Raw genomic sequence first — 26468 nt, forward strand, 5'->3', positions numbered from 1 at the left:
CCTTGGGACTTTGGTACTGGTTGCCTGGTTTTCTGGATTACCAGAAAATCCCTTAATATTAACATCCAATATACTTTTAATTCAAAAGATAGCCAAAAAATGCTAGAGTAACTCAGCGGGGCAGGCAGCATTTCTGGCGAAAAGAAATGGATAACGTTTTGGGTCAAGACTCCTCTTCAGTCTTGGGTCTCGACCCGAAACATATCCGAGATGCTGCCTGAGTTACTCCAGCATTTTGTGTCTATCTTCAGTGTAAACCTGCATCTGCAGTTCCTTCCTACACTATACTTTCAATTACTTTTAGAAACTCTATGCGATTACAATGTATTTCCCTGTGAATCAGTTAAGTTTAAAGGGAGTGGGTGCCGTTGTCCTCATAAATGGGAAGGGAACCAAGTAACATCTGGTGAGGTAGATGTTGAAACATAGAAACATAGAAAATAGGTGCAGGAGTAGGCCATTCGGCCCTTCGAGCCTGCATCGCCATTCAATATGATCATGGCTGATCATCCAACTCGGTATTCTGTACCTGCCTTCTCTCCAGACCCCCTGATCCCTTTAGCCACAAGGGCCACATCTAACTCCCTCTTAAATATAGCCAATGAGCTGGCCTCAACTACCTTCTGTGGGAGAGAATTCCAGAGATTCACCACTCTCTGTGTGAAAAAAGTTTTCCTCATCTCGGTCCTAAAAGATTTCCCCCTTATCCTTAAACTGTGGCCCCTTGTTCTGGACTTCCCCAACATCGGGAACAATCTTCTTGCATCTAGCCTGTCCAACCCCTTAAGAATTTTGTACGTTTCTATAAGATCCCCCCTCAATCTTCTAAATTCTAGCGAGTACAAACCGAGTCTATCCAGTCTTTCTTCATATGAAAGGCCTGACATCCCAGGAATCAGTCTGGTGAACCTTCTCTGCACTCCCTCTATGGCAAGAATGTCTTTCCTCAGATTAGGAGACCAAAACTGTACGCAATACTCCAGGTGTGGTCTCACCAAGACCCTGTATAACTGCAGTAGAACCTCCCTGCTCCTTTACTCAAATCCTTTTGCTATGAATGCTAACATACCATTCGCCTTCTTCACTGCCTGCTGCACCTGCATGCCTACTTTTAATGACTGGTGTACCATGACACCCAGGTCTCGTTGCATCTCCCCCTTTCCTAATTGGCCACCATTCAGATAATAATCTACTTTCCTGTTTTTGCCACCAAAGTGGATAACCTCACATTTATCCACATTATACTGCATCTGCCATGCATTTGCCCACTCACCCATCCTATCCAAGTCACCTTGCAGCCTCCTAGCATCCTCCTCACAGCTAACACTGCCCCCCAGCTCCGTGTCATCCGCAAACTTGGAGATGTTGCATTCAATTCCCTCGTCCAAATCATTAATATATATCGTAAATAGCTGGGGTCCCAGAACTGAGCCTTGCGGTACCCCACTAGTCACTGCCTGCCATTGTGAAAAGGACCTGTTTACTCCTACTCTTTGCTTCCTGTCTGCCAGCCAGTTCTCTATCCACATCAATACTGAACCCCCAATACCGTGTGCTTTAAGTTTGTGTACTAATCTCTTATGTGGGACCTTGTCGAAAGCCTTCTGAAAGTCCAGATATAACACATCCACTGATTCTCCCTTATCCACTCTACTAGTTACATCCTCGAAAAATTCTATAAGATTCGTCAGACATGATTTACCCTTCATAAATCCATGCTGACTTTGTCCAATGATTTCACCACTTTCCAAATGTGCTGCTATCCCATCTTTAATAACTGATTCTAGCAGTTTCCCCACTACCGACGTTAGACTAACTGGTCTGTAATTCCCTGTTTTCTCTCTCCCTCCCTTTTTAAAAAGTGGTGTTACATTAGCTACCCAATCCTCAGGAACTACTCCAGAATCTAAAGAGTTTTGAAAAATTATCACTAATGCATCCACTATTTCTGGGGCTACTTCCTTAAGTACTCTGGGGTGCAGCCTATCTGGCCCTGGGGATTTATCGGCCTTTAATCCATTCAATTTACCTAACACCACTTCCTGGCTAACCTGGATTTCACTCAGTTCCTCCATCTCATTTGACCCCTGGTCCCCTGCTATTTCCGGCAGATTATTTATGTCTTTCCTAGTGAAGACAGAACCAAAGTAGTTATTCAATTGGTCTGCCATGTCCTTGTTCCCCATGATCAATTCACCCATTTCTGACTGCAAGGGACCTACATTTGTTTTAACTAATCTTTTTCTCTTCACATATCTATAAAAGCTTTTGCAGTCAGTTTTTATGTTCCCTGCCAGTTTTCTTTCATAATCTATTTTCCGTTTCCTAATTAAGCCCTTTGTCCTCCTCTGCTGGTCTCTGACTTTCTCCCAGTCCTCTGGTAGGCTGCTTTTTCTGGCTAATTTGTACGCTTCATCTTTGGTTTTGATACTATCCCTGATTTCCCTTGTTATCCACGGATGCACTACCTTCCCTGATTTATTTTTTTGCCAAACTGGGATGAACAATTGTTGTAGTTCATCCATGCAGTCTTTAAATGCCTTCCATTGCATATCCACCGTCAACCCATTAAGAATCAATCGCCAGTCTATCTTGGCCAATTCACGTCTCATACCCTCAAAGTTACCTTTCTTTAAGTTCAGGACCCTTGTTTCTGAATTAACGATGTCAGTCTCCATCCTAATGAAGAACTCAACCATATTATGGTCACTCTTGCCCAAGGGGCCACACACAACAAGACTGCTAACTAACCCTTCCTCATTACTCAATACCCAGTCTAGAATAGCCTACTCTCTCGTTGGTTCCTCTACATGTTGGTTTAGAAAACTATCCCGCATACATTCCAAGAAATCATCTTCCTCAGCACCCTTGCCAATTTGATTCACCCAATCTATATGTAGATTGAAGTCACCCATTATAACTGTTTTACCTTTGTTGCACGCATTTTTAATTTCCTGTATGATGCCATCCCCAACTCCACTACTACTGTTAGGTGGCCTGTACACAACTCCCACTAGCGTTTTCTGCCCCTTAGTGTTTCGCAGCTCTACCCATATCGATTCCACATCCTCAAAGCTAATGTCCTTCCTTTCTATTGCGTTAATCTGCTCTCTAACCAGCAACGCTACCCCACCTCCTTTCCCTTTCTGTCTATCCCTCCTGAATATTGAATATCCCTGGATGTTCAGCTCCCAGCCTTGGTCACCCTGGAGCCATGTCTCCGTGATCCCAACTATATCATAGTCATTAATAGCTATCTGCACATTCAACTCATCCACCTTATTACGAATGCTCCTTGCATTGAGACACAAAGCCTTCAGGCTTGTTTTTACAACACTCTTACCCCTTATAATATATGCTGAAAATGAACCACCAGGATGAAGTGTTTCGGCCTGAAATGTTGCCTATTTCGTTCGCTCCATAGATGCTGCTGCACCCACTGAGTTTCTCAAGCAATTTTGTCTACTTTCCATATATTCAGATGTTTAATAATTGTGCTTAACCGTGTACAGTACTGGTGATTAGCCACTTCTAAAGAAGAGGTAATGCAGATAATGTAACTAATACTATTACCCATTACCCTTTCTTTACTTGGGCATTTGCAGAGGATTTCCAAACATGAATTACAGTCAAAATCTGATTTTATGTACTCCAAATTTAAATAAAACTGTTAGGATAATGTTTTCATTGGTGGCTGTAAGTTTTTCAATAGTCATAAGTGTTAGGAGCAAAATTAGGTCAATTGGCCCACCAAGTCTACTCTGCCATTCAATAATAGCTAATCTATATCTCCCTCCTAACCCCATTCTCCTACCTTCTCCTCATAACTGACACCTGTACTAATCAAGAACCTATCAATGTCTGCCTTAAAAATATCCACTGACTTGGCCTCTACAACCTTCTGTGGCAAATAATTCCATAAATTCGCCACCCTCTGACTAAAGAAATTTCTCCTCGTCTCCTTCCTAAAAGAATGTCCTTAAATTCTGGGTCTATGACCTCCAGTCCTAGACTCTCCCACTAGTGGAGACATCCTTTCCACATCCACTCCATCCAAGCCTTTCATTATTCTGTATGTTTCAATGAGGTCCACCCCCCCCCCCTCATTCTTCTCACCTCCAGCAAGTACAGGCCCAGTGCTGACAAACGCTCATCTTAGGTTAACCTACTCATTCTTGGGAACATTCTTGTAAACTTCCTCTGGACCCTCTCCAGATCTAGCACATCCTTCCTCAGATATGGTACCCAATATTGCTCTCAATATTCCAAATGCGGACTTACCAGCACCTAATAGAGCCTCAACATTACACCCCTGTTTTTGTATACAAGCCCTCTTGAAATAAATGCTAGCGTTGAGTTTGCTTTCTTTACTACTGATTCGACTAGCAGATTACCGTAACTTTTTGGGAATCTTGCACCAGCACTCCCAAGTCCCTTTTGCACCTCCGATTTCTGGATTCTCTCCCTATTTTAGAAACTAGTCTGTGCCTTTATTCCTAGTACCAAAATGCATGACTCCACACTTTGCTGCACTATGTCTAATGCCTAATGGCATTGTTATTAATAGGCATTTTGAGGAATAAAATTGCAGCTATTTGTGAGTAGTAATAGTAGTAGTATGAATGAATAATGAATAGGTTTATTGGCCAAGTATTCACATACAAGGAAATTGCCTTGGTGCACTGTCCACGTGACAACATGACATACAGTGACAGTTAGGAAGGATACATAAAACATTAAACATTAATAATAAAACATTATTGATTAAACTTGTGAATTAAATAAAATACCAGAGTGAAAGGGAGCTACAGATTTTTGGTTATTGAGTAGAGCTACTACTCGTGGGAAAGAATTGTGTTTTTATGTCTGACTTTGGCAGTCCGGAGTCGCCTTCTGGAGGGAAGTGATTCAAAGAGTTTGTGGCCAGGGTGAGAGGGGTCAGAGATGATCTTACCTGCTTGCTTCCTGGTAGTATTAGTTCTGTTGAGCTGAGATTTGCTCCTCTGAGACTTTCATGCAGTGATATCTTGTTTTTTTTGGTGAGTGACTGAACAAAATGTAAACCTTGTGCCATGTGGTAACTATTGGACATCTTGTTCGCATGAACCTCAGTGACTTTAGATTTGATATGGTTCCTTGGTTAAAAAGCCAGTGGTGTTTTCCTTGCAGATGATTGCAGCATGACTGCTATCTTTTCCTCCTAAATTTTACAACTGTTGCCTGCTATTCCTTGTCTTAATTTGTGAGCTGCAATTCAATCAAAAGTTGTCTTTAACATGACTGCATATCTGCACCTCATTTCTACTTTTGGGCAATGATCTCTTTTGCTGTCCCAGAGTTGCTTTCAAAATTTTTGCCCGTGGCGCAAGTCTAAAAAAGAGAGGCAGTTTTTTTTAAATTATGAAAATTTGAAAGATATTCTGCGTTCAGAGGTCCCTCCATCGACTCTTAAGTCGAGATTTAAAACTCCTCTTTACTCTCAAGCCTTTCTTGATGTCCTCTGAGGGAGGGCTATATGTATGTATTTATGTGTGTACTTAACACACTTTTTCACCCAGAGAGTTGTGAATTTATGGAATACCCTGCCACGGAAGGCAGTGGAGGCCAAATCACTGGATGGATTTAAGAGAGAGTTAGATAGAGCTCTAGGGGCTAGTGGAGTCGAGGGATATGGGGAGAAGGCAGGCACGGGTTATTGATAGGGGTCGATCAGCCATGATCACAATGAATGGTGGTGCTGGCTCGAAGGGCCGAATGGCCTCCTCCTGCACATATTTTTTATGTTTCTATTAATCTATGAACCACTGTTGTATAACCTTAGTACCTCCACCAATGTAAAGCACTTTGGTCAACGAGAGTTGTTTTTTAAATGTGCTATAGAAATAAAAGTGACTTGACTTGGATAACCTTGTACACTAAAAATGAGCTTGTACATCCAGTGAGCATCAACGACTGGTGCATTGGACTTTATTACAAGAGGATTCAAGTAGAGCCATTTTGCTGTAATTATATCAAGCCTAGTTGAGACCATCTAAAATATTGTATACAGATCAAGGCTATAAGCGAAAGGAAGGATATAATTGTCTTAAGAAACAATAGTGAAAGTTCACCAGATAGATTCCTTAGAATGCATTTTTATGGAATGAAGATAAATTGAAGTGCATCTGAACCAATACCTCAGGTTTAGATGAATTTGGCATGATCTCGTTGAAATGTTCAAAATTGTTAAAATGAAATGAAAAGTTGAATATTATATAAACCACTGTTATTTGACAAATCGGTTCTACATTTACAGCAGGACAACAGATACACTGATATGGAAATTATTTTTTCCAGGTTGATATTGATATTCTGCCATATGTAATATTTGTTTGGCCTCTGTGTAGTAGGAATAACCAGTGCAGTGGTACCCACAGTTGTGTGATACCAAGTTACCCAGGTGCCTGAACTGAATCCTACGCCAGAGGCTATGGAGTCAAAGTCAATTTTATTCGTCACATACACCCGAAGGTGCAGTGAAATGCACCTTATTGTCATCGTTATTGTACTCCTGATGCAAGATTTTGACCTAAAATGTCCACTGTCACTTTCCCTCCACAGATGCTGCTTGACATATTGAGTTAACATTTTGCTGCAAATTCTAACATCTATTTGCTGCAAATTCTAACATCTACAATCTTTAATCTCCATGTCGTATAATGTGATGCAAAAGCACAAAATATTTGAATATACTCGGGTCAAATAACATATGGCAAAACAATTCTGGCATAATCACTGTTTCAGTTGCAATTAAAGTTCATGACCAGAATTGTGAACTTACTACAGCATGATTTACAGAGCAATGTTGCTTTTAATGTTGGAGTTCCAGGCTCCGCAGTATTTTGCTTTTAATACGAGTTGATTTGTATTCAACAGAAAGTAAAAACACCTGTTAGAGGCTTTATAGGAAGAAAAAATACCCCACTAAGACCATAATTTTGATTTTATGCTCATCAATGTTTCTAATATGATGTGAAATCTTGACTAATCCATGGAAAGAAAATGTCAGCACATGATATATTAATTAGCCGAGCTAAGCTCTAGTTACTGTAATAGATTTTGCCAGTGTAATTTTAAGATTTACTTAATATTATTAGTAGGAATATGTGAATTGGTCTCAATTTTGGTTTGCACAACCTTAATACGCCTAAATTTATTTTTCAGGTTACAGATAAGGGTCTCTGGGCAGATCTTTTGGAGGAGTTCAACTTTCCGAAAGGTTGCGCCAATGCAGCGTTTGCTTTGAAGCAGTACTACCTGAGGTGAGTGAAAATGAGAATTGAGTAGTCGTACTAATTGCATGTTAGATTGTTCTGTGCTGACTCAAGTAGGTGTGAAACTTTACAGGTTAAGCAAATTGCTTAGCCATTTAATTGTTGATAATGTATTTTTCTCAAATTAGCCACTCGTTGCCGAACTACAGTTTTTACCTCTGCATTTGTTCATTTTATATATTTTATGAAAAATTTGGCTTATTGCAATTGTATAATGCATTTGAAAATGAACTGAATGTAATGAATTGTTGGGCTATGCAATTCCCTTTCTTCTTAGTACTCATAGATAGAATCCAGAATATTGTCGTGAAGTTCAAAAAATTATGCTTCTAATCTATAATGGAGGGAGAATCCAGGGAAGAGGTCTTGCATTTTTACAGGCACTATGCCTACAACAAAAAATATATATTTTTAAAAAGTGTATTAGTAATAAATAAGGCTGAGCTGCTGATACCTTGTGAGAAGTTATTGCAATGGCAAAAATGGCAATAGAGCTTAAGAAAAGTAGGATTAGACACAACATATTCCTGTTTACAACGTGTTTATGAAGGCGTCAGGGGCAAGTTTTGGCAGGACCATTTAAAGCTAATAATTTTGTCAGGATCTAGCAGGCATTTACCAATTTAAATGTGTGCAAGATCAAGACTTAATTGTGTTTATTGTGAATTGTGGAAGTCCCAAGCTTACTGATGGAATTAAAATGCTGGATTCATCAGATTGCTTTGCACCATAATTCCTTATGAATTACCCCTTACAACCTTCACGGTTAAATGTGAATGGATTCTATAACCTCAGTGCGGAATGTGGAATTGCATATTATAAAACCAAGGAAGATGATTGCAAAAATTGAGATGGGAACTGCAGAAATGCTGGCTGTAATGGGTGGACACATTCTTTATTACAAGGGAGGTGCCAGTGATGTTTTGGAAAGTGTTGCAAGGACATCCTGCAATGTCAAAGCAGTCTTGTTTAAATGTGGAGGTTAGAAAGCTTCTAGAAATTATAAATCAGCAAAATATTGATAGCCACTTAAGGTCTGAATTGATTAAGCAATCGCTGATTTGTTAAAGGCAGACCATGTTTGTGTAACCTATTCATTTTTGATGGGATAAGAGATTGATGAAAATAATGCATTAGGTCTGTCTCTGGTTAGGAGGATTAGAGCCCATGAAGTTTGGGAATAGAAAACAGCCCTGGAAAAAAAAAAAATATTTTTCAGACTGAAAGGAAGTAGGTATGTGTGATACCCAAGAGTTGTTGTTGGTGACAGTGCCTGTTTGATTATATACTAATGCTTTGAACATGTATGTGCAGGGGGTTATTTTATCACAGATTGCAAGGGCTATATGGACTGAGATGTATTGTGATAGATTAGAAGGCATAGAGGCACGATGGAATGAATATTTATGTGGCAGATTAAAATTTAAAACAGATGTGTGAAGTCTTCCATGCATCTTGGAAGGAAGAACAAATAAAGACAAAATAGTCTTAATAGTGCAATTCTAGAGAAGGGGAAGCATCGAAAGCCTGCATAGGCATAAATCTTTGAAGGTAACTTGGGGGATAATATATGATTTAGAAAAAATCATGGATCCTGGGTATCATAAATGCTGTACAAAAGTGAGGAATTGGCACAATTTTGTATGAGCTTAGTGCTGGAGTAGGTCACTTGAAACACTGAAATGGCTCTGACATTCAATAAGATGATTGATCTGACTGTAGTCTTCGGAATTAAAGGGAAATTTAAGAGTAGGTGTTTGGGGCAGTTCCTGTTTGATATATATGTGTGTTTTGGACTTGGGTGTGTAGAGGTTTGTTTTATTACAGATTGCAAGGGCAAAATGTAGTTGGGTGCATTGTGATAGATACAAAGACATAGATGCATGATAAAAAGAATATTCATGTGGCAGATGAAAATTTAATACAGATGTGTGAAGTGATGTGTCTTGGAAGGAAGAACATTTCCGCCTACCTCTGGTACCCTTGCTAATCATGTATCCATCTGGCTGTGTCTTAAAAATGGTTAAAAAAACACTCCAGACCCCTGAGAGAGGAAAAAATCACCACATATTTGTTTAAAAATAAGGATTCACTTATTAGTAACAGTGGCTATTAACTTTTGGATTCTCCATAAGAGGAAATGCCCTCTCAACATCTGCCCTGTCTCAAGTGCACAAGAAGGAAGGGCTGGTAGTTTACCTGGTCCATCAAGCTTGGCCTGCATTCATGGCTAATCTATCCCAGGCTTTAATTCTTGTGTGTCACAGTCCTCAAGTCAGTGGCGCAGCGGTAGAGTTAATAATAATAATACATTTTATTTATGGGTGCCTTTCAAGACTCTCAAGGACACCTTACAAAATTTAGAAAACAAAATACAAAACATGTAAGCGGAATGAAACAAAACAAAAAAACAATGACAAAAAAAAAAAAATAAAAAAATAAAAAAATTTTAAAAAAAAATAAAAGATACATAGTAAAGACATCAACAATACACAATTCAAAGACACAATTCAAAGACACAATTCAAAGAGAGCAGCGGCAGCTAATCGCGCCAGCGTTCACTCTCCCTTCCGGCAGCCATCTTGGAAACGGAACAATAAGGATCTTTAACATAGAAACATCCCCCCACAATGGTTACCATTATGGGGGAAGGCACAATGTCCAGTCCCCAATCCCAGTTCACCCATAGTCGGACCAATTGAGGCCTCCAGTTGCCTCTACGGAGGCCCGATGTTCCAGGCCGTTCTCGCCAAGAGAAGGTGCTCCGGCGTCGGGAGAGTCCTCTCAGCGGCTAGGGACACCTGGAACGGCCGCTTCCTTACCGGAGACTGCGGCTTCCGAAGCCGACAAGGCCGCGACGGTTGGAGCTCCACCACTGGCGATCTCAACGAGAGATCCCATGCTCCAGATGTTGAAGTCAGCGCCGCAACTGCCCGCTCCGCAGCTCCGCGATGTTTTTATCGGCGGTCTTCAGCTCACTGGAGCTCCAGCGCGGCGACCCAGGCAAGGCATCGCCCGCTCCGCGATAGCGCTCCAGCACTGTGCCGCCGCCGAAGCCGAGGTGCTGGGCGGTCCCCTCGGGAAAACGCCACTCCAGGCCCGCTGGTAGGCCGCGAGGACGGGTCGAAGGTGCAGCCCGGAGAAAAGCTGCCTCTCCGCCCTGGTAGGGACCTAGAAAGTAGTTTCCCCCTTCCCCCTCCCCCCTCCCACCACATAAAAAAGTCTAGACCTCCTAAAAACAAACACTGTAACTCACTAGAAATTAAAGAAAAAAGTGAAAAAAGACGGACAGCTGCTAGCTAGCAGCCGTGCCCCAAGATGGCGCCCCCCCAGACAGATGAATCTATGAGTTGCTGCCTTACAGCAAAATGCAGCGCTGGAGACCCGGGTTCGATCCCGACTACGGGCACTGTCTGTACGGAGTTTGTACGTTCTCCCCGTGACCTGCGTTGGTTTTCTCCCAGATCTTCGGTTTCCTCCCACATTCCAAAGAAATAAAAGGTTATTGGTCAAGTGGCTTGATAAATGTAAAAATTGTCCAGTGTAAGATTGTCCAACTTCCAGTATAGTGCCTGGTGGACTCTTCGAAAGGTACAAGGAACAAAATTTAAAAACTTTATCTACCTCCACTTTATATGCTTTTGATGAGCAGGCCTTCACACCCTCATTTTTTCTCTCCATTATGTTCCATTTACCAGGTGTTTTATTTCTCTAGGTATGTGAAATAAACTCTACTTCACTTTACCTATCTTTGCCCACTCGAATAAACTGTTTATTTTCTATTGAAGCCACTGTTGCCTTCTACTACTTTCTTCTTATCTATGTGTCATCGGTAAATCCAGCAGTTATTGCCCCATCCAAGCCATATTCATAAAGAGTATGTGGCCCCATCACCTTTCCCTGCAGTACACCACCTGCTATGGTTTGCCTCCTAATGGGAAAATGATTCATTTCTGCCTTGGATGCTGTCTGAATGGAGTTTGCACGTGACCACGTTGGTTTCAGTTTCAGCTTAGTTTATTGTCACATTTCCTCCGGATGCACTGGTTTCCTCCCACATCCCTATGATGTGTGAGTTTGTAGGTTATTTGGCCTCTGTAAATTGTCTGAAGTATATAGGGAATGAATGCAAAAGTGGGATAACATAGAACTGGTATGAATGGGTGATCAATGGTCAGCATGCACACAGTGTGCTGAAGGGCCTGTTTCCATGCTGTATATGTAAACTTAAACTAAACATTTGTAGCTAGTAAAGGTGCCAACGGAGATGTGTCTGGTGGCACTTGGGAGTATTTTGGGGAGCAATGCCTCTTGATTAAATTGTCAGAGCTTCTTCCATACCAGAATGGTGCTTTGGGTGAGTGAGGTTGGCTCTTTGCTTCTGGATCGCCAATGTTCTGGCAGAGCAACAGTGTCAGTGAGTTTTGGGTCATTCTGTTCTCTTTATCCAAGGATTAATGGCTTTGGATTTGAAGTAATTGGCATAAGTGTGGGTGGGGATGTGAGGAAAGTTTTAATGCAGCCTGTGGCATGTAGCTGGTGTGAATTGTGAAAGTGTTGCAGACGTTAATTTGGTTGTGACTTTTTAAAGAGAATTGAAGAAAATTTTCAAGGTAAAAACTATTCAGGTGAATGGGATTGAGTGTATTGCTCTACAAAGAGTTACTACAGACATGGTTTAACCGGCCTGTTTTACGCTATACTGAAATTCAACATATTAAAGGAAAAGCTCAAATGAATAGATGATACAATAGGATCTAATTCTATGAAATACAGGTAACAAAATCTTTTTAGATTTCTGACTTAATAACTAGCATTTATTTCTGTAGATTGCTTTGTGATCAGCACGTACCAGTACCTAACTATAAGCCTGCTTATAATTGGAGGAGGTCCTCATTGTAGACTTGCTCAGACCTCAACAGATGTAATCTAACACAGAAAAGGCAGACTATCTTCCATCATTATTTTGCACTTAGAATTCAGTGTCAGAGCTCAACTGGAAAATCCTCGTGAATTGGCTGAGAGGACATTTTGGGCTTCCACATTTGTATCGATGCCCTGAACTGTTGCATGGGCTACTTTGACAATAAAGGCTACTTTGACTTTGAAGTTAAGAGGATGGTATTGCTCCAAGATTCAGGCACATGATTGTAATGTTTGTAGTTAAATGCAAAGATCTTAGAGCGGAGCAAGATGGGTTACTCTCACGCAAACGTGTAGTACGGTCATGGGCAGATTCATGGGTGATTATAGGACCCATTTTAGCAACCAGCCTCCGCCATCTTGTTCCGCCATCTTGCTTCCGGCCAAAGATCGGATCTTTGTTTCCGCCTCCGCTCCCGTATCTTTGCTTTGGTCTTTGACTTGGGCGGGGAGAAGGAGTACGCGGCCTGGGGCAGCGGGGAGAGGGAGTGCGCAGCCCAGGGAGAGGGAGTGCGCGGCCTGGGAGAGTGGGGGTGTGTGGCCTGGGGCAAAGAGGTGCGCGGCCCGGGGAGAAGGAGTGTGCGGCCCGGGGCAACGGGGAGAGGGGCATAGGAGGGGGGGAGACATTGTAGTGTGGGGGGAGGCGAGGGAGTGCCTGGGGGGGGTTACAATGTTTCTTATTTAATGTCCCTTGTCTAGTCTCAAATAAAGTTCATCATTGGATATAAAAATCAGAAGAAATATAATTGTGTGTACATGATTATATACATTTATATCGCATTCATGTATGTGTGTTTATAAACATTTTATTCTTTAACAAGAATGAACTAACAGAATTAGGAATCTAACCCTATATCACACACAAAAACTTCCCCCGCAACGTTAATTTACCCTGCGATTCGGGTCAGGTCGGGTTGTTCTGGTTACTACAAAAAATCAAAAAGCTTTCATTTTAAAAAGAAATGATTAAAAAAAATTTAAAAAAGACAATTACCAGAGTCAAATTTTATTCTTGACAAGAAGTATGAACTGACAGAATTATGAATCGAATCCTATAACACACACACAAACTGATGCCCCGCAACATTGATTACACTGCTAGTCGGGTCGGGTCAGATAGTTACTAAAATGGGCGGGGAAAAATGCCCAGGATCTCCTCCGTAGCGTACTGCACGTCAGCCCATTGTATTTCGCAGGAGTGACCTATCTTGCTCCGCTCTAAGATCTTAGGTTAAATGCATTCAAAATCTGAAGGTAAAGGCACTGTTGTTGATGAACAAAGCACTAGTCAATAAAGTTGAAAAGGTAAGCTTGTCCTGCCTTTCTTTGGTGATTTCTAATTCACCTGACCTGTTTATTTATGTTGTATTGATTGTATTTAGTGTCATTATGATATAAATATAATAATATTTAGTTCATGTCACATGTTGGTTCACAGTCAGCTTTAATAAAAACATTTAAAAAAATGTGATCTGTTCAAATTGGTGGCAGTTCACTTTTAACTTTTTCTTGACTCTGCTTTGTTCCCTATTTTGATATTTAAATTGTTGATGTTGATAATTTGCTGTTCTTAAATCAAATATTTACTGAACACTGCACTCCTTTTGTACAGTTTTCCTTTAAGTATGTTTGGTTTGATTTTCTTGTACATTCTTCTGGATATGCCTGAATGAGACATTCCACACCAGGGCATTGGACTAGGGGCACTCGCAACAAGGGCAGAGTCCCCCTAGTCCTCACTTTTCACCCCACCAGCCGGCAAATACAACAAATAATCCTCCGCCATTTCCGCCACCTCCAATGTGACCCCACCACTCGCCACATCTTCCCATCTCCCCCTATGTCTGCCTTCCGCAAAGACTGCTCCCTCCGCAACTCCCTTGTCAATTCTTCCCTTCCCTCCCGTACCACCCCCTCCCCGGGCACTTTCCGTTGCAACCGCAAGAAATGCAACACCTGTTCCTTCACCTCCCCCCTCGACTCCATTCAAGGACCCAAGCAGTCGTTCCAGGTGCGACAAAGGTTCACCTGTATCTCCTCCAACCTCATCTACTGCATCCGCTGCTCCAGATGTCAGCTGATTTACATCGGGTAGACTAAGTGGAGGTTGGACGATCGTTTCGCCGAACACCTCCACTAAAAAATAGCAGAATGATAAGTATAGATGGTGTATTGGAGTACAAAGAATGAATTTGAATCATGAATGCTCTTGACAGTTTTTTTCTCAGTAGTTCTGCTGTTGTAAGTATAGCATTAAATGCTGCCAGTGTTATAGTTTCCCTGGTTATATTCTGCTGATATGTTATCAGATCTTGCTGCTTTTGTCAGTATGATTTTGGGCTGTTTCTGCTTGTATAAACAAGAAATGCAGAAGCTGGTTTACAAAAAAAAATACATTGCTGGAGTAACTCAGCTGGTCAAGCAGCATTCCTGGAGAACACGGATAGATGATGTTTTGGGTCAGGTCCCTTCTTCCGACTGATTGCGATGGGAGAGGGAAGAAAGATGGAAGAGAGGAGGGGCAGGACAAAGTCCAGCAAGCGATGGGTGGATACAGTCGAATGAAGTTTTGGATAGGCAGATGGTTGGACAAAGGCAAGGGATGAAAAGACTGATGGTGAGAGATAAGGTTAGAAGTGTTACAATTGTGCAGCCAGAAAATGAAATGGAGGGGGAGGAAAAAATGGTTGCGAGTCTGGGTGGGGCACAGGGACGAGATGGAGGGAGGGAGGGGGGGGGGGGAAATAGGAGGGGATGGGTGGGTTTTGCTAAGTTACCTAAAATTGGAGCATTCAATGTACATACTGTTGAGTTTTAAGCTACCCAGGCAGAATATGAGATGCTGTTCCTCCAGTTTAAGTTTGGCCTCACTCTGGCAATGGAGGAGGCACAGGGCAGAAAGGTATGTAAATGGGAAGAAGAGTTAAATGGTTAGCATCTGGGAAATCCAGTAGGCCTAGACGGACAGCCAGTGTTGGGCAAAATGATCACAGAGGCTGCGCTTGGCCCCCTTCCATTCTGTCTTCATTCCATCCTCTGGCTTTATAATTCACAACCTTTGTATCATTATCTCACATCTTTAGAATTTGCATCTCTGGCCTTTGTTCAACCATCTACTTATAAATTACCCCTTGCTTGTTGTGTTCGCCTAGAACTTGCCAGGATTTGACCTGCCCCTCTTTTCCAGCTCTTATTCCCCCCCCACCCCATCACAATCAGTCTGAAGAAGGGTTCTGACTCAAAACATTATCTATGTTCTCAAGAGATGCTGCCTGAGTTACTCCAGCAATTTTTTCCCTGTTTTTGTATGGGCTATTACTTCATGCTGTTATCCATCAGATTGCTTCAAACGAATTAGTTCACAGAAAATAGTTTGACATTGGTGCACTAGAATTTGAACATGCAAATAAGTGGCAATCATTCAGTAATTAACCTGGATATACCTGAATTTTCAGTTGATATGCAAACTTAAACTTATAGTACATTTGAATAATCGAGGCAAAGGAAATGATGGGATATTCAGCACATTTTGAAGATCTTTCTTGTGCCCGTGTCAGGTGTTCATTCATCTTTGTGCTTCACTGGTCTTTGTGTCTTGAACAGGGTTCATGTTTTACAAACTCATAAGTCAGCATACTTGTGCCTCATTTGAATTATGTCTGGACTTGAGATCTGAGTTGTAAATTAATCTTCTTCAGTCTGGAATGCTTTTGGAAGTTTTCAATGTATAAGCCCTGCTTGGGTTGAGATTTCCTGTCTTGAATTCTCCAATAAACAGTGCTTGCAGGCGTTTCTTATAGCAGGATAATTAGAGAATGATTTGGTTCATAGAGTAAGTTATTTCCCCAGTGGTTCTTAAAGTATTTTATCCTGGGCGCTGTGTTTCAAGTCTTAATTTTTTCTCCTTGTAGCTTGACTCGGTAGTCAAGTTGGAATCTGCAACATTTAAGAATTAACATAATATAGCACTTCCCAGCAAAACAAACGTGATTCTCAAATTTGAATGTTGGAATATTGTTTCGAGACCACGTTATTACAATGTTTCTTAATTAATGAACAAGGCATCCTTCATTGCTCAGCGTACCTTGTTAACTAATCTCCACCGTTTTTTTCAGTGCAATTAAAATCACCGTGCTCCTCGTTAAATATCTCCATAGGATAACTCTCTCCATTTTCTATCCGGTCCTAACAACTGTTCTTCAATTTTGTGACATTCAGCCAGCATTGGCCACTTGAAGTAGTTGTTCAACAATAATTTTTTAGCGCATGCTTCAGCTTTGGTGGCAAATGTCTTGGTGAATGTAGGAGTGAGTGTATGTGGCAAAGACTATGACCTGAAAACAATACTAAAAATTCTGGAAGAATTTGAATTGGGCACCATCTGTGGACAGAGAAGTAGTTCACATGATCTGTCGATGACTTGGCCTACCCGTTGCAGAAACCTTGTTCTATGCTTCTGTTACATCATACCTTGTTTATTCCAACTTACTAAGCCTTTTCTCATTTTGCACACCATATAACAGAATGTTAATGGTATGATTATGCTGCTGGACGGTGTAAAGATGGGAATTCGAATCTAATCATGGCAATAAATGAATTTTAATTCCATCATGTAAATAATCCTGGGGTTTTACATTGCATGCGAACAGGCTGTTCTTCCCAACTAATACACGCCAAACAAGACGCCTCTCTAAGCTGTTCCCATTTGCCTGAAGAAGGGTCTCGACCTGAAACATCACCCATTCCTTCACTCCAGAGATGCTACTGTGCAAAATGTGTTACTCCTGCATTTTGTCTATCTTCGGTTGAAACCAGCGTTTACAATGCCTTCCTACCCATTAGCATGTGTTTGGTACATGTTCCTCTAAATCTTTCGCATTATTGTACCTGTTCTAATGTATTTTAAAAGTTGTAATATTACCTGCTATTACCGTTTTATTACTACTTCTGTACAGAATCTGAATCTGAATCTGCTACTACCACTTTCTGTACAGCTCGTTATATATACAGCTACCACCTATTATTTTCCGTCTGATCCCCCATAAATCTTACCTCTCACCTTAAACCTCTGCCATCTAGTTTTAAACTCCTCTGCCCTGGTGAAAAAGTATGATTTACCCTATTTATGTCCTTCATTTTATAACCCCTCAAGGTTAATCCTCACCTTCCTCTGAAGGCAAAACAGACCAAGCCTATACAAACTCCTTATAACTGAAGCCCTGTGGTCTAGCTGACCACAGTGCAAGCTCGCCTGTCATTTTTATGTTTCAGTGGGGGTGCCGAAGGTATTGTTTACTCTTGTTTCACTTCTTATTTGAACAGGTAACCAATCAAGTAATCAACAAAATTGAAAATACAATCATTCATGACTTAATTTCCAATTTTCCCACATTGATTTTGGCTTGTGTATTGAGAAACTTTTTCTGTTCTCCATGGTTAATGACGGAACAGCCAGTTACAATTCCCTGAACTCTTTCCAAAGCTGCACTAAGATGTGCTTTATCTGATAACCGCAATTAGTATTTGTTTGCCACATCTATTGCTACTTCTTACTTGTGGCCACCTCAAAATGTACTTTTCAGATGATGTTTAATGAATTCCTATACAGATTATCAGTGGTGCTTTATTTTAAATTATTTCCACAGTAAATGTCTTAATGTTTCAGATTTATGCAATGGTATTAGGATAATAAACTAATAAGCATTTTTATGAAAAGTTATTTTGTGATTCTTTGTGGGATGATTCACTGAGAGCCATCCCCAAGAAAGCTTACGGTCAGTTTCTTAAAATAAAGTTCAAGGAATTGGTGGGATGAATAATAAAACAACACAAAGGCCGCAGTGCTCCTCAGATGTCTTTTTTTTTCCTTCAGCACAGGCTCCTTGCTTCTTGCAGTACCCCTACACATCTTGTAGCATCCTAACCAGTAAAGCCTTTTAGTCATGTGGGTTTGACAGGGAGGGCAACAGAACTATTTGATGATCACACACATGGTTGCCTGTGGGGGTTGAAAAAAGTTGAGGCTTTACAATCAACTGGAAGTGCAGAAACAAAGACTGAAGATTGTAGTTTTGGAAAGATGACAGAGATAAGGAAAAGAGTGATTGTTGAGAATGTTAATTAAATCATTACTGGTTTTAAAGACAACATACTTCTTGTTGAATGATTTAAAGTGAAAGGTGAAGTATTTTCAATTGGACTATTCAAAAATATTATTTTCATTGTTTAATATTGTACTTAAAACGTATTAGCAGTTATCATTTCATGGGTAAAGGATTAGTTTCTGTAAATCTTCTACAGAATGTTGTCTGCACCAGGCCTGTTCTCTTTCTTCAAATTCCAGCAAATCAAATTGTTTAGACTACAAAACCAACTATAGAAAGTCTTCAGTGCAGTGCCTGGGTGGTTTTGTGGTTTAAAGTACTGCCTCTTCATCACCTGCAAGTTAAATTTAACTTGCGTTGAAAACTGTGGTTCCACAATTGAGATAAGTAACTGAGTTTTCTGCAGCTGTAAAAAAATATTTGTCGATTCCAATGTGCAAAATTGCTTAATTCTCCCATCGTAAGGCATTCTTGGGAAAATAATCTAGAAAAAAAATCAAAGTTTAAAATAATACAGTGATAATCTGCTGCCTGGCTATTTGGAAATGTTGATGGTTGCTCATCTGGCTCACCAGGTGATGGTCCCCCCCATCCTTCTAAATTTGCTGGGTTCAGTGAAATTTATTTTAACACTGCAACATCATTTTTGAAGAAAATAGATTTGAAAATGTGTAGGGGTGTCAGTAGTATTCAATAGTCCAGAGAATCTGCTAGTCTGGCTCCACGAAGATCATGAAACAATTTCACTGTGCATTAGTTCTTTATTGAGAATGATGTTGAGTTAGTGGGTTGGCAAAATAGAACATTTGCACAAAAATTTAACATTTTAGATGCTCAAAGACACTTGTACGTTCTCCCCGTAACCTGCGTGGTTTTCTCTGAGACCTTTGGTTTCCTCCCACACTTCAAAGACATGTGGGTTTGTAGGTTAATTGGCTTGGTATAAATGATAATTGTCCCTAGTGTGTGCAGGATAGTGTAAGTGTGCGGGGATCGCTGGTTGGTGTGGACTCGGTGGGTTGAGGGCCTGCTTCCTAAACTGAACTAAATCTGTATCTCTCTAAACTAAACTAAAACACAAATGCACTGATGAATTCCATTTGGTCCCTCTTTGTCAACCGATCTATTCTATAGTGAAATCGAATAATTGCTTTGGAGGCATTCTTATTTATTTATTTATTTTGTTTATTTTATTAGAAGTTAATACAGTACACAACAGTACAATGGAACCTAATTTTAGGTGCCAACTATGTCATACCTTAATCCATTCTATGTACAACCTCTAGTTTTGAGAAGGAACTAAGCAAGACAAGAAAAAGAAAACAATAGAAAGGGGAAAAAGAGGAAAAATAGATGGTAGAGAATAGAAAAACGTGATGTGTGTATATAAAAAAAATAAAAAATAAAAAGAAAAAGTGGAAAGTAGAAATAGGAGAGAAGGCCCCTTAAAAGAGAATTTTTCAAATCTTTATTCGGAGATGTAGATCTATCCACGGCATGAACTGAAATCAGCAATCTTTTCGGTACCGCTGCATCACATGTTTCCAAAAAGTCGATGAAAGGAGACCAACTCCTTAAGAATTCGGAGGCATTCTTATTTTGTAATGTTATTCTTCCAAACCTGCAGAAAGAAATGTATCTAGTAAATCATTTGAGCATATAAAGTCATTTTGTATGCCTAAATGATTTACTGGATAGAAATTTTCAGAACTTCAGGTAGATGCTCACATGTTTTCAACCCCCTTTTGCAAGTAAATGCTAAAATCCGATTGTTTGCATTTGGATTGCATTAACTTGTAATTTAGCATGCTGCGACATCAACAATTCTTTTTCCTGTAATTATGGCATTATGCAATTCTCATTCTGAAATTGTTGAAAATAATGTTTTTGAGTTTTCTCGCAGCTCATCAGATTTTAGCATTTGCTGATAATTGCATAAGCATACTTTGGAAATCAAAGCTATTACCTTTTATATAAAAAGGTAATATTTTATTTACAGTAGAGTTCAGCTACCATATAACATGCATGAAACAATACAGCATAGGAACTGGTCCTTTGGCCCAACAATGTCAACACCGAATGTGATGTCAGGTTAAGCTTGATCCATTTCCTGCAAATTCATGTGCTTATCTAAAAGCCTCTTAAATGCAATTATTGTATCTGCTTTCAACACCACTCTTGGCAGTGCATTCACAGAACCAACTATCCTGTGTAACAAAAAGCTTGCCCTGCATATCTCTTAATAAACTTAACCTCTCTCATCTTAAAGCTATGCCCTCTAGTCTTTATAAAACTTCCACCGTGGGAAAAGGATTTGACAATTCACCATATCCATACCCCTCATAATTTTATATACTTCGATCAGGTCTCCTCAGCTCGAGAAAAAAATAATCCAAGTTTATCCAGCCATCTGGTAAACTCTTCACCCTCCCAAGAGCTTCCAGCAATCCTTGCTGCAATGGGGCAATAGAACTGCACAATGCTCCAAATGCAGCCTAACTAATAAAAGCAGGTAAACCCCTGTCCCACTTAGGAAACCTGAACGGAAACTTCTGGAGACTTTACGCCCCACCCAAGGTTTCCATGCAGTTCCCGGAGGTTGCAGGTGGTTGCCGGAGGTTGCAGGTAGGGAGACTGACAAAAACCTCCGGGAACATTGGGTGGGGCGCAAAGTCTCCAGAGGTTTCCATTCAGGTTTCCTAAGTGGGACAGGGGCATTGACCACTCTATTTACTTGTTGCTACTTTCAGGGAGTTCTAGAATTGGACCACAGGATCCCTACAACCATGCTGTTAAGGGCCTTGCCACAACTTACCAAAATGCAACATCTCTCACTAGCTCGGATTAAACACCATCTGCCATTTCTCCACTCACGTCTGTAATTGATCTACATTCCACTGTATCCTTTAACAGTCGTCTTCACTGAACACAACGCTAGCAACGTTGGTGTTGACTGCAAGCTTACTAACCAACATTTGCTTCCAACTCATTTATATATACTTGCGGAACACTGCTGGTCACAGACCTCCTGCCAGAATGACACCCTTTCACCACTTCCCTCTGTCTTCTATTTGTGTTCTCAGTTCTAAACTACCAAGCCACTCTGGATCACGTGTATTATCCTTCTGGTTATGTCTATCAGGGGAAACTTTTATCAAATGCTTTACTAAAATCAATGCAGATAACATATGCTGCCTATTCAATCAATCACCTTCATTACCTCTTCAACCTCTAAGTTTGTAGGACATGACCTGCTGCATTCTAAGACGTGTTGTGCTAATTATCCCATCTCTTCCAAATGAGAGAATTCTCTCTAATAGCTTCCCTACCACTGAAGTGAGGCTTGCTGGCCAACAATGTCCTGGTTTATCTTTAGTGCCCTTCGTAAAGGAACAACATTGGCTACTCTCCAATCCTCTGTAACTACATAAATAGTTTGAGCTGTTTGGATGTTTGCTGCTGTGGTTAGAGGTTCCTGCTGGCAAATTCTAATTAATTATTGTTGAGTCACGACATTTGGTGACAGGTATTTCCATGCTTGGAAGAAAATTGTCGGCTGGATATTTCTTGCTTTGCTTTTGTACGCTCTGTTGTCTGTCAGTGATGGTGTTAGCAAAATTATTTGCAAAATAAACCATCACAAATTAGGTAATCGTCTTGTCACTGGGCATGAAATTCACAGTTGTGGACTATTTGTTTACTAACTTCAGTTGCCTCTGGTCCTTCTGCCACCATCTCCACTCCCAATCACCTTATTCGCTATATTCACAGAACTGTATTGGTTTCTATCTCGGTTTTTAGTCAAATCCCTTCATGGTCTCGTGTCTACTTATCTCGCTAACCTCCTTGAGCTCCATAGCTCTTTGATCCTCCTGCTCTTTCACATTCTCCATTTTCATTCACTTATTTGCATCATCTGACTGAAAAAAAAAGAGACCAAGGGCTGGAATAATACAGCGGGTCAGGTAGCATCACTGGAGAACATGGATAGGTGATGCTTTGGGTCGGGACCCTTCAATCTGAAGAAGGGGCCTCACCCAAAACACCACCTATCTATGTTCTTCAGAGATGCTGCCTGACCCGTTGAGTTACTGCTGTACTTTGTCTTTTTTCTGTAAACCAACATCGGTGGTTTTCTTTATTTCCTTTGGCTGCACAGGTTCTTGATTCTAGCATTTGGTTTACCAACATCCTCTCCTATTTGACTTCCCTGTACTGTCCCTTTGCCCCAGCCTCACAAATTCAAATACTGGTATTTCCCTGGATGGTTAAAGCTCCAATAACAATCAAGGCTCAACATAATCCAGGACAAAGCCTGCTTGATTGACATTCATTCCATGTACTGTCAGTGTGACTGCAGTGTATGTCATCTACAAAATGCATTGTCGTTAGCAAACCCTCAAACCCACGACACATTCACAAAGAATAAGGACAGCTGAGGAATGGAAACAGCACCACCTGCAGGTTTCCCTCCATGTTGCAAACCATCCTGATTTGGAAATAAATAATTTATTTCTTCATGGCTGGATGAAAATACTACAACTCCTACCGAACAGCATTCTATAAGATTTGTATCAACCACTTAACGACTTCTCCAGATTAACAATAGAAAGCTTACTATTGGGATGGCTTGGCTTGGTACCCACTCTGCCATGAACATGAGACATTGCAGTTGTTAACGTCTCCCAGCCCATCATACAGACAAGCCTTTGTCTTCATCGACTCTTCTATACTTAACCTGCCTCGGAAAAGCAACCAAGGTATTCAAGGATCCTTTTCACGCCGGTCATCCCCTCTCCTGTCGGGGAGAAGCTTCTTCCCCACTATTATCGGACTACTGAGTGGTCCAACCATAACTGGAGTATGGTCCAGATCTCCCAACTTGCCTCATTGTGAATACTTGCTCCTTATCTAATGCTGTAACACTGTATTTTGGCAATTTTCTCTTTGCATTACCTGTTGTGTATGGTTTGATTGTACTCGTGTATAACATAATATGATTTAATTGGATAGGCCTCAACCAAATGCTATACAGTTTTGCAGTAGGCATAACAATAATAAACCAATGACAATAATAAACCAATACCAATCTTTATCAGATCTATCAATCGATATCAAAACCAATCCACTAGTGGGAGAGTCGAGGACGAGGTCATAGCCTCAGAATTAAAGGACGTTCTTTTAGGAAGAGGGTGGTGAATCCATGGAATTCTTTGCCACAGAAGGCTGTGGAGGCCAAGTCAGTGGATATTTTTAAGACAGAGATAGATTATTGGTTAGTACAGGTGTCAGAGATTATGAGAAGGCACGAGAATGGGGTTAGGAGCGAGAGATGGGTCAGCCATGAATGAATGGCAGAGTAGACTTGATGGGCTAATTCTCCAATTCCTATATCAATACCAATCTATCAGTATTAAAAATAGGTGCATGCCATCCTGTTGAGCATCTGCTTTCAAATAGATTTATTAATTGCAATTAATCTGCACATATTAAAATGGTAACCAACAGATAGAAACATAGAAATTAGGTGCAGGAGTAGGCCATTCGGCCCTTCAATATGATCATGGCTGATCATCCAACTCGGTATCCCGTACCTGCCTTCTCTCCATACACTCTGATCCCCTTAGCCACAAGGGCCACATCTAACTCCCTCTTAAATATAGCCAATGAACTGGCCTCGACTACCCTCTGTGGCAGAGAGTTCCAGAGATTCACCACTCTGTGTGAAAAAAGTTCTTCTCATCTCAGTTTTAAAGGGTTTCCCCCTTATCCTTAAGATAGGTCACATTAGATTTGATCTGTCTCGGTTGTAGTTACTTGATGGCAACGTACTACTAGTGTTGATTGTTGAACAGTGACTGAGACTTGTGAAATGCCGAACCTGGTGTATTTAGTATTGGATGTAAAAAGATGACCTTGGCTTTTATCCTGTGCCGCGTTAAACATTGTGTCAAGTGATCGACTGGTGTCTGGCTTGTGAACAAGGATCCTGAACAAAAACAGTTATGTTTTTGTTCAGTACTGAACAGTACTGAACTCTAGGTCCCTTAAATTCTACAATTTTACAAAAAACCCAAATACTACTGAGAATAAAATGTTGTTTGATAAAACTTCAATGTTTTGTTCTAAATTTTAGATTTTGAATTTGTCTTTGAAATTAGTTTTGAACACACAACCTTGTGACACAGTTGAGTGCTACTACAAGTAATGATTGATGCATGCAGTGCACTAATTTGTTTAGCTCCCATATCAGCAGAGAAAGTAATGGTATCTCTGAACAGAATATGAGAAAATTGGCAGGCATTTTAAACAGTAAGTGAAGGATTTTTGAAATTTTTAATTTTGTTAGTTTAATTTTTTAATGCATTTATTATAGGAGCAATGTGGCTATTTATGCCTTGTCCCTGTGATAAGAAGTTTAGTTTAGAAATACAGCATGATACCACCCTTCAGCCCACAGAGTCCATGCCGACCACACAAGTTCTATCATATCCCACTTTCTCATCCATACTGTACACACCAGGGGCAATTTACAGAGGCCAGATTAACCTACAAATCCACATGTCTTTGGGATGTGGGAGGAAAACGGAGCACCCGGAGGAAATGCGCGGTCACAGGGAGAACATGCAAACAGCTCTATACAGAAAGCACCCAAGGTCAGGATTGAACCCAGGTCTCTGCAGTTGTGAGGCAGAAGCTCTACCAGCTGAACCATTGTGCTGCAGAAGGAACTGCAGATGCTGGAAAATCGAAGGTAGACAAAAATGCTGGAGAAACTCAGCGGGTGAGGCAGCATCTATGGAGCGAAGGAAATGGGCACCGTTTCGGGTCGAAACCCGAAACGTTGCCTATTTCCTTCACTCCATAGATGCTGCCTTAACCGTTGAGTTTCTCCAGCATTTTTGTCTATCTTCAAGAATTATATAATCAGTTTCACCCTTCTCGAGTCATGCTAAGTTAAATTATGTTACTACCTGTACTTTAATAAATACATTCAATACATTTAATAGAAAAACAAGTAACTGCCAATGCTCGTTTATCAAACAGATCACAAAGGCCAGTCAGGTTGGCCTTGTACCACATAGCAGCATGGTCGCATTTCTCCTTTGGTAGCAGTGGCTACCAATGCAGTTCTTGTGGATTCACTATCCCATCGCCATGCTGAGGATACCCTCTGTTATGTGGCACTAAAGTTTATGCTAAGTGGCAGAGACACAGATCAAATCCGGCAGCTCAAAACTGCGCATCCATAAGTCACTGTTTTGTTCAAGAAGGAACTGCAGATGCTGGAAGATCGAAGGTACACAAAATTGCTGGAGAAACTCAGCGGGTGTAGCAGCATCTATGGAGCGAAGGAAATAGGCGACGTTTCGTGCCGAAACCCTTCTTCAGACTGATGGGGGGTGGGGGGGAGAAGGAAGGAAAAGGGGAGGAGGATGAGCCCGAGGGTGGGAGGAGACAGCTAGAGGGTTAAGGAAGGGGAGGAGACAGCAAGGGCTAGCAAAATTGGGAGAATTCAATGTTAATGCCATCCGGACGCAAGGTCCCCAGGCGGAATATGAGGTGCTGTTCCTCCAATTTCCGCTGTTGCTCACTCTGGCAATGGAGGAGACCCAGGACAGAGAGGTCGGATTGGGAATGGGAGGGGGAGTTGAAGTGCTGAGCCACCGGGAGGTCAGGTTGGTTATTGCGGACTGAGTGGAGGTGTTTGGCTAAACAATCGCCCAATAAGAGGGATAAGGGGGAAATCCTTTAAAACCGAGATGAGAAGAACCTTTTTCACACAGAGAGTGGTGAATCTCTGGAACTCTCTGCCACAGAGGGTAGTTGAGGCCAGTTCATTGGCTATATTTAAGAGGGAGTTAGATGTGGCCCTTGTGGCTAAGGGGATCAGGGGGTATGGAGAGAAGGCAGGTACGGGATACTGAGTTGGATGATCAGCCACGATCATATTGAATGGCGGTGCAGGCTCGAAGGGCCGAATGGCCTACTCCTGCACCCAATTTCTATGTTTCTAACCTCTCTTAAGCCGTGTTACCTCTCTGTTGCGAAGGTGGGTCTCTTGAATAAAAAATATATCGCCCTTAAGGTGTTGCAAGTGGGCCAAGATCCTATCAGTCTTAGTAGG

At 41.0% G+C, this 26468-nt stretch overlaps 1 protein-coding gene across 1 annotated transcript in view; it reads left to right on the forward strand.

Moving 5' to 3' along the window:
- The window catches only part of LOC129708821 (AT-rich interactive domain-containing protein 2-like), a 159474-nt gene that overhangs the window by 49115 nt on the left and 83891 nt on the right, over positions 1-26468 (forward strand). Inside the window, exon 3 of the mRNA XM_055654824.1 lies at positions 7204-7301. Coding sequence (XP_055510799.1) covers positions 7204-7301 — 98 coding nt within the window. The remainder of the gene's footprint in view (positions 1-7203; positions 7302-26468) is intronic.

This window comes from Leucoraja erinacea, chromosome 24 (assembly GCF_028641065.1).
Source record: "Leucoraja erinacea ecotype New England chromosome 24, Leri_hhj_1, whole genome shotgun sequence".
NCBI lineage: Eukaryota > Metazoa > Chordata > Chondrichthyes > Rajiformes > Rajidae > Leucoraja > Leucoraja erinaceus.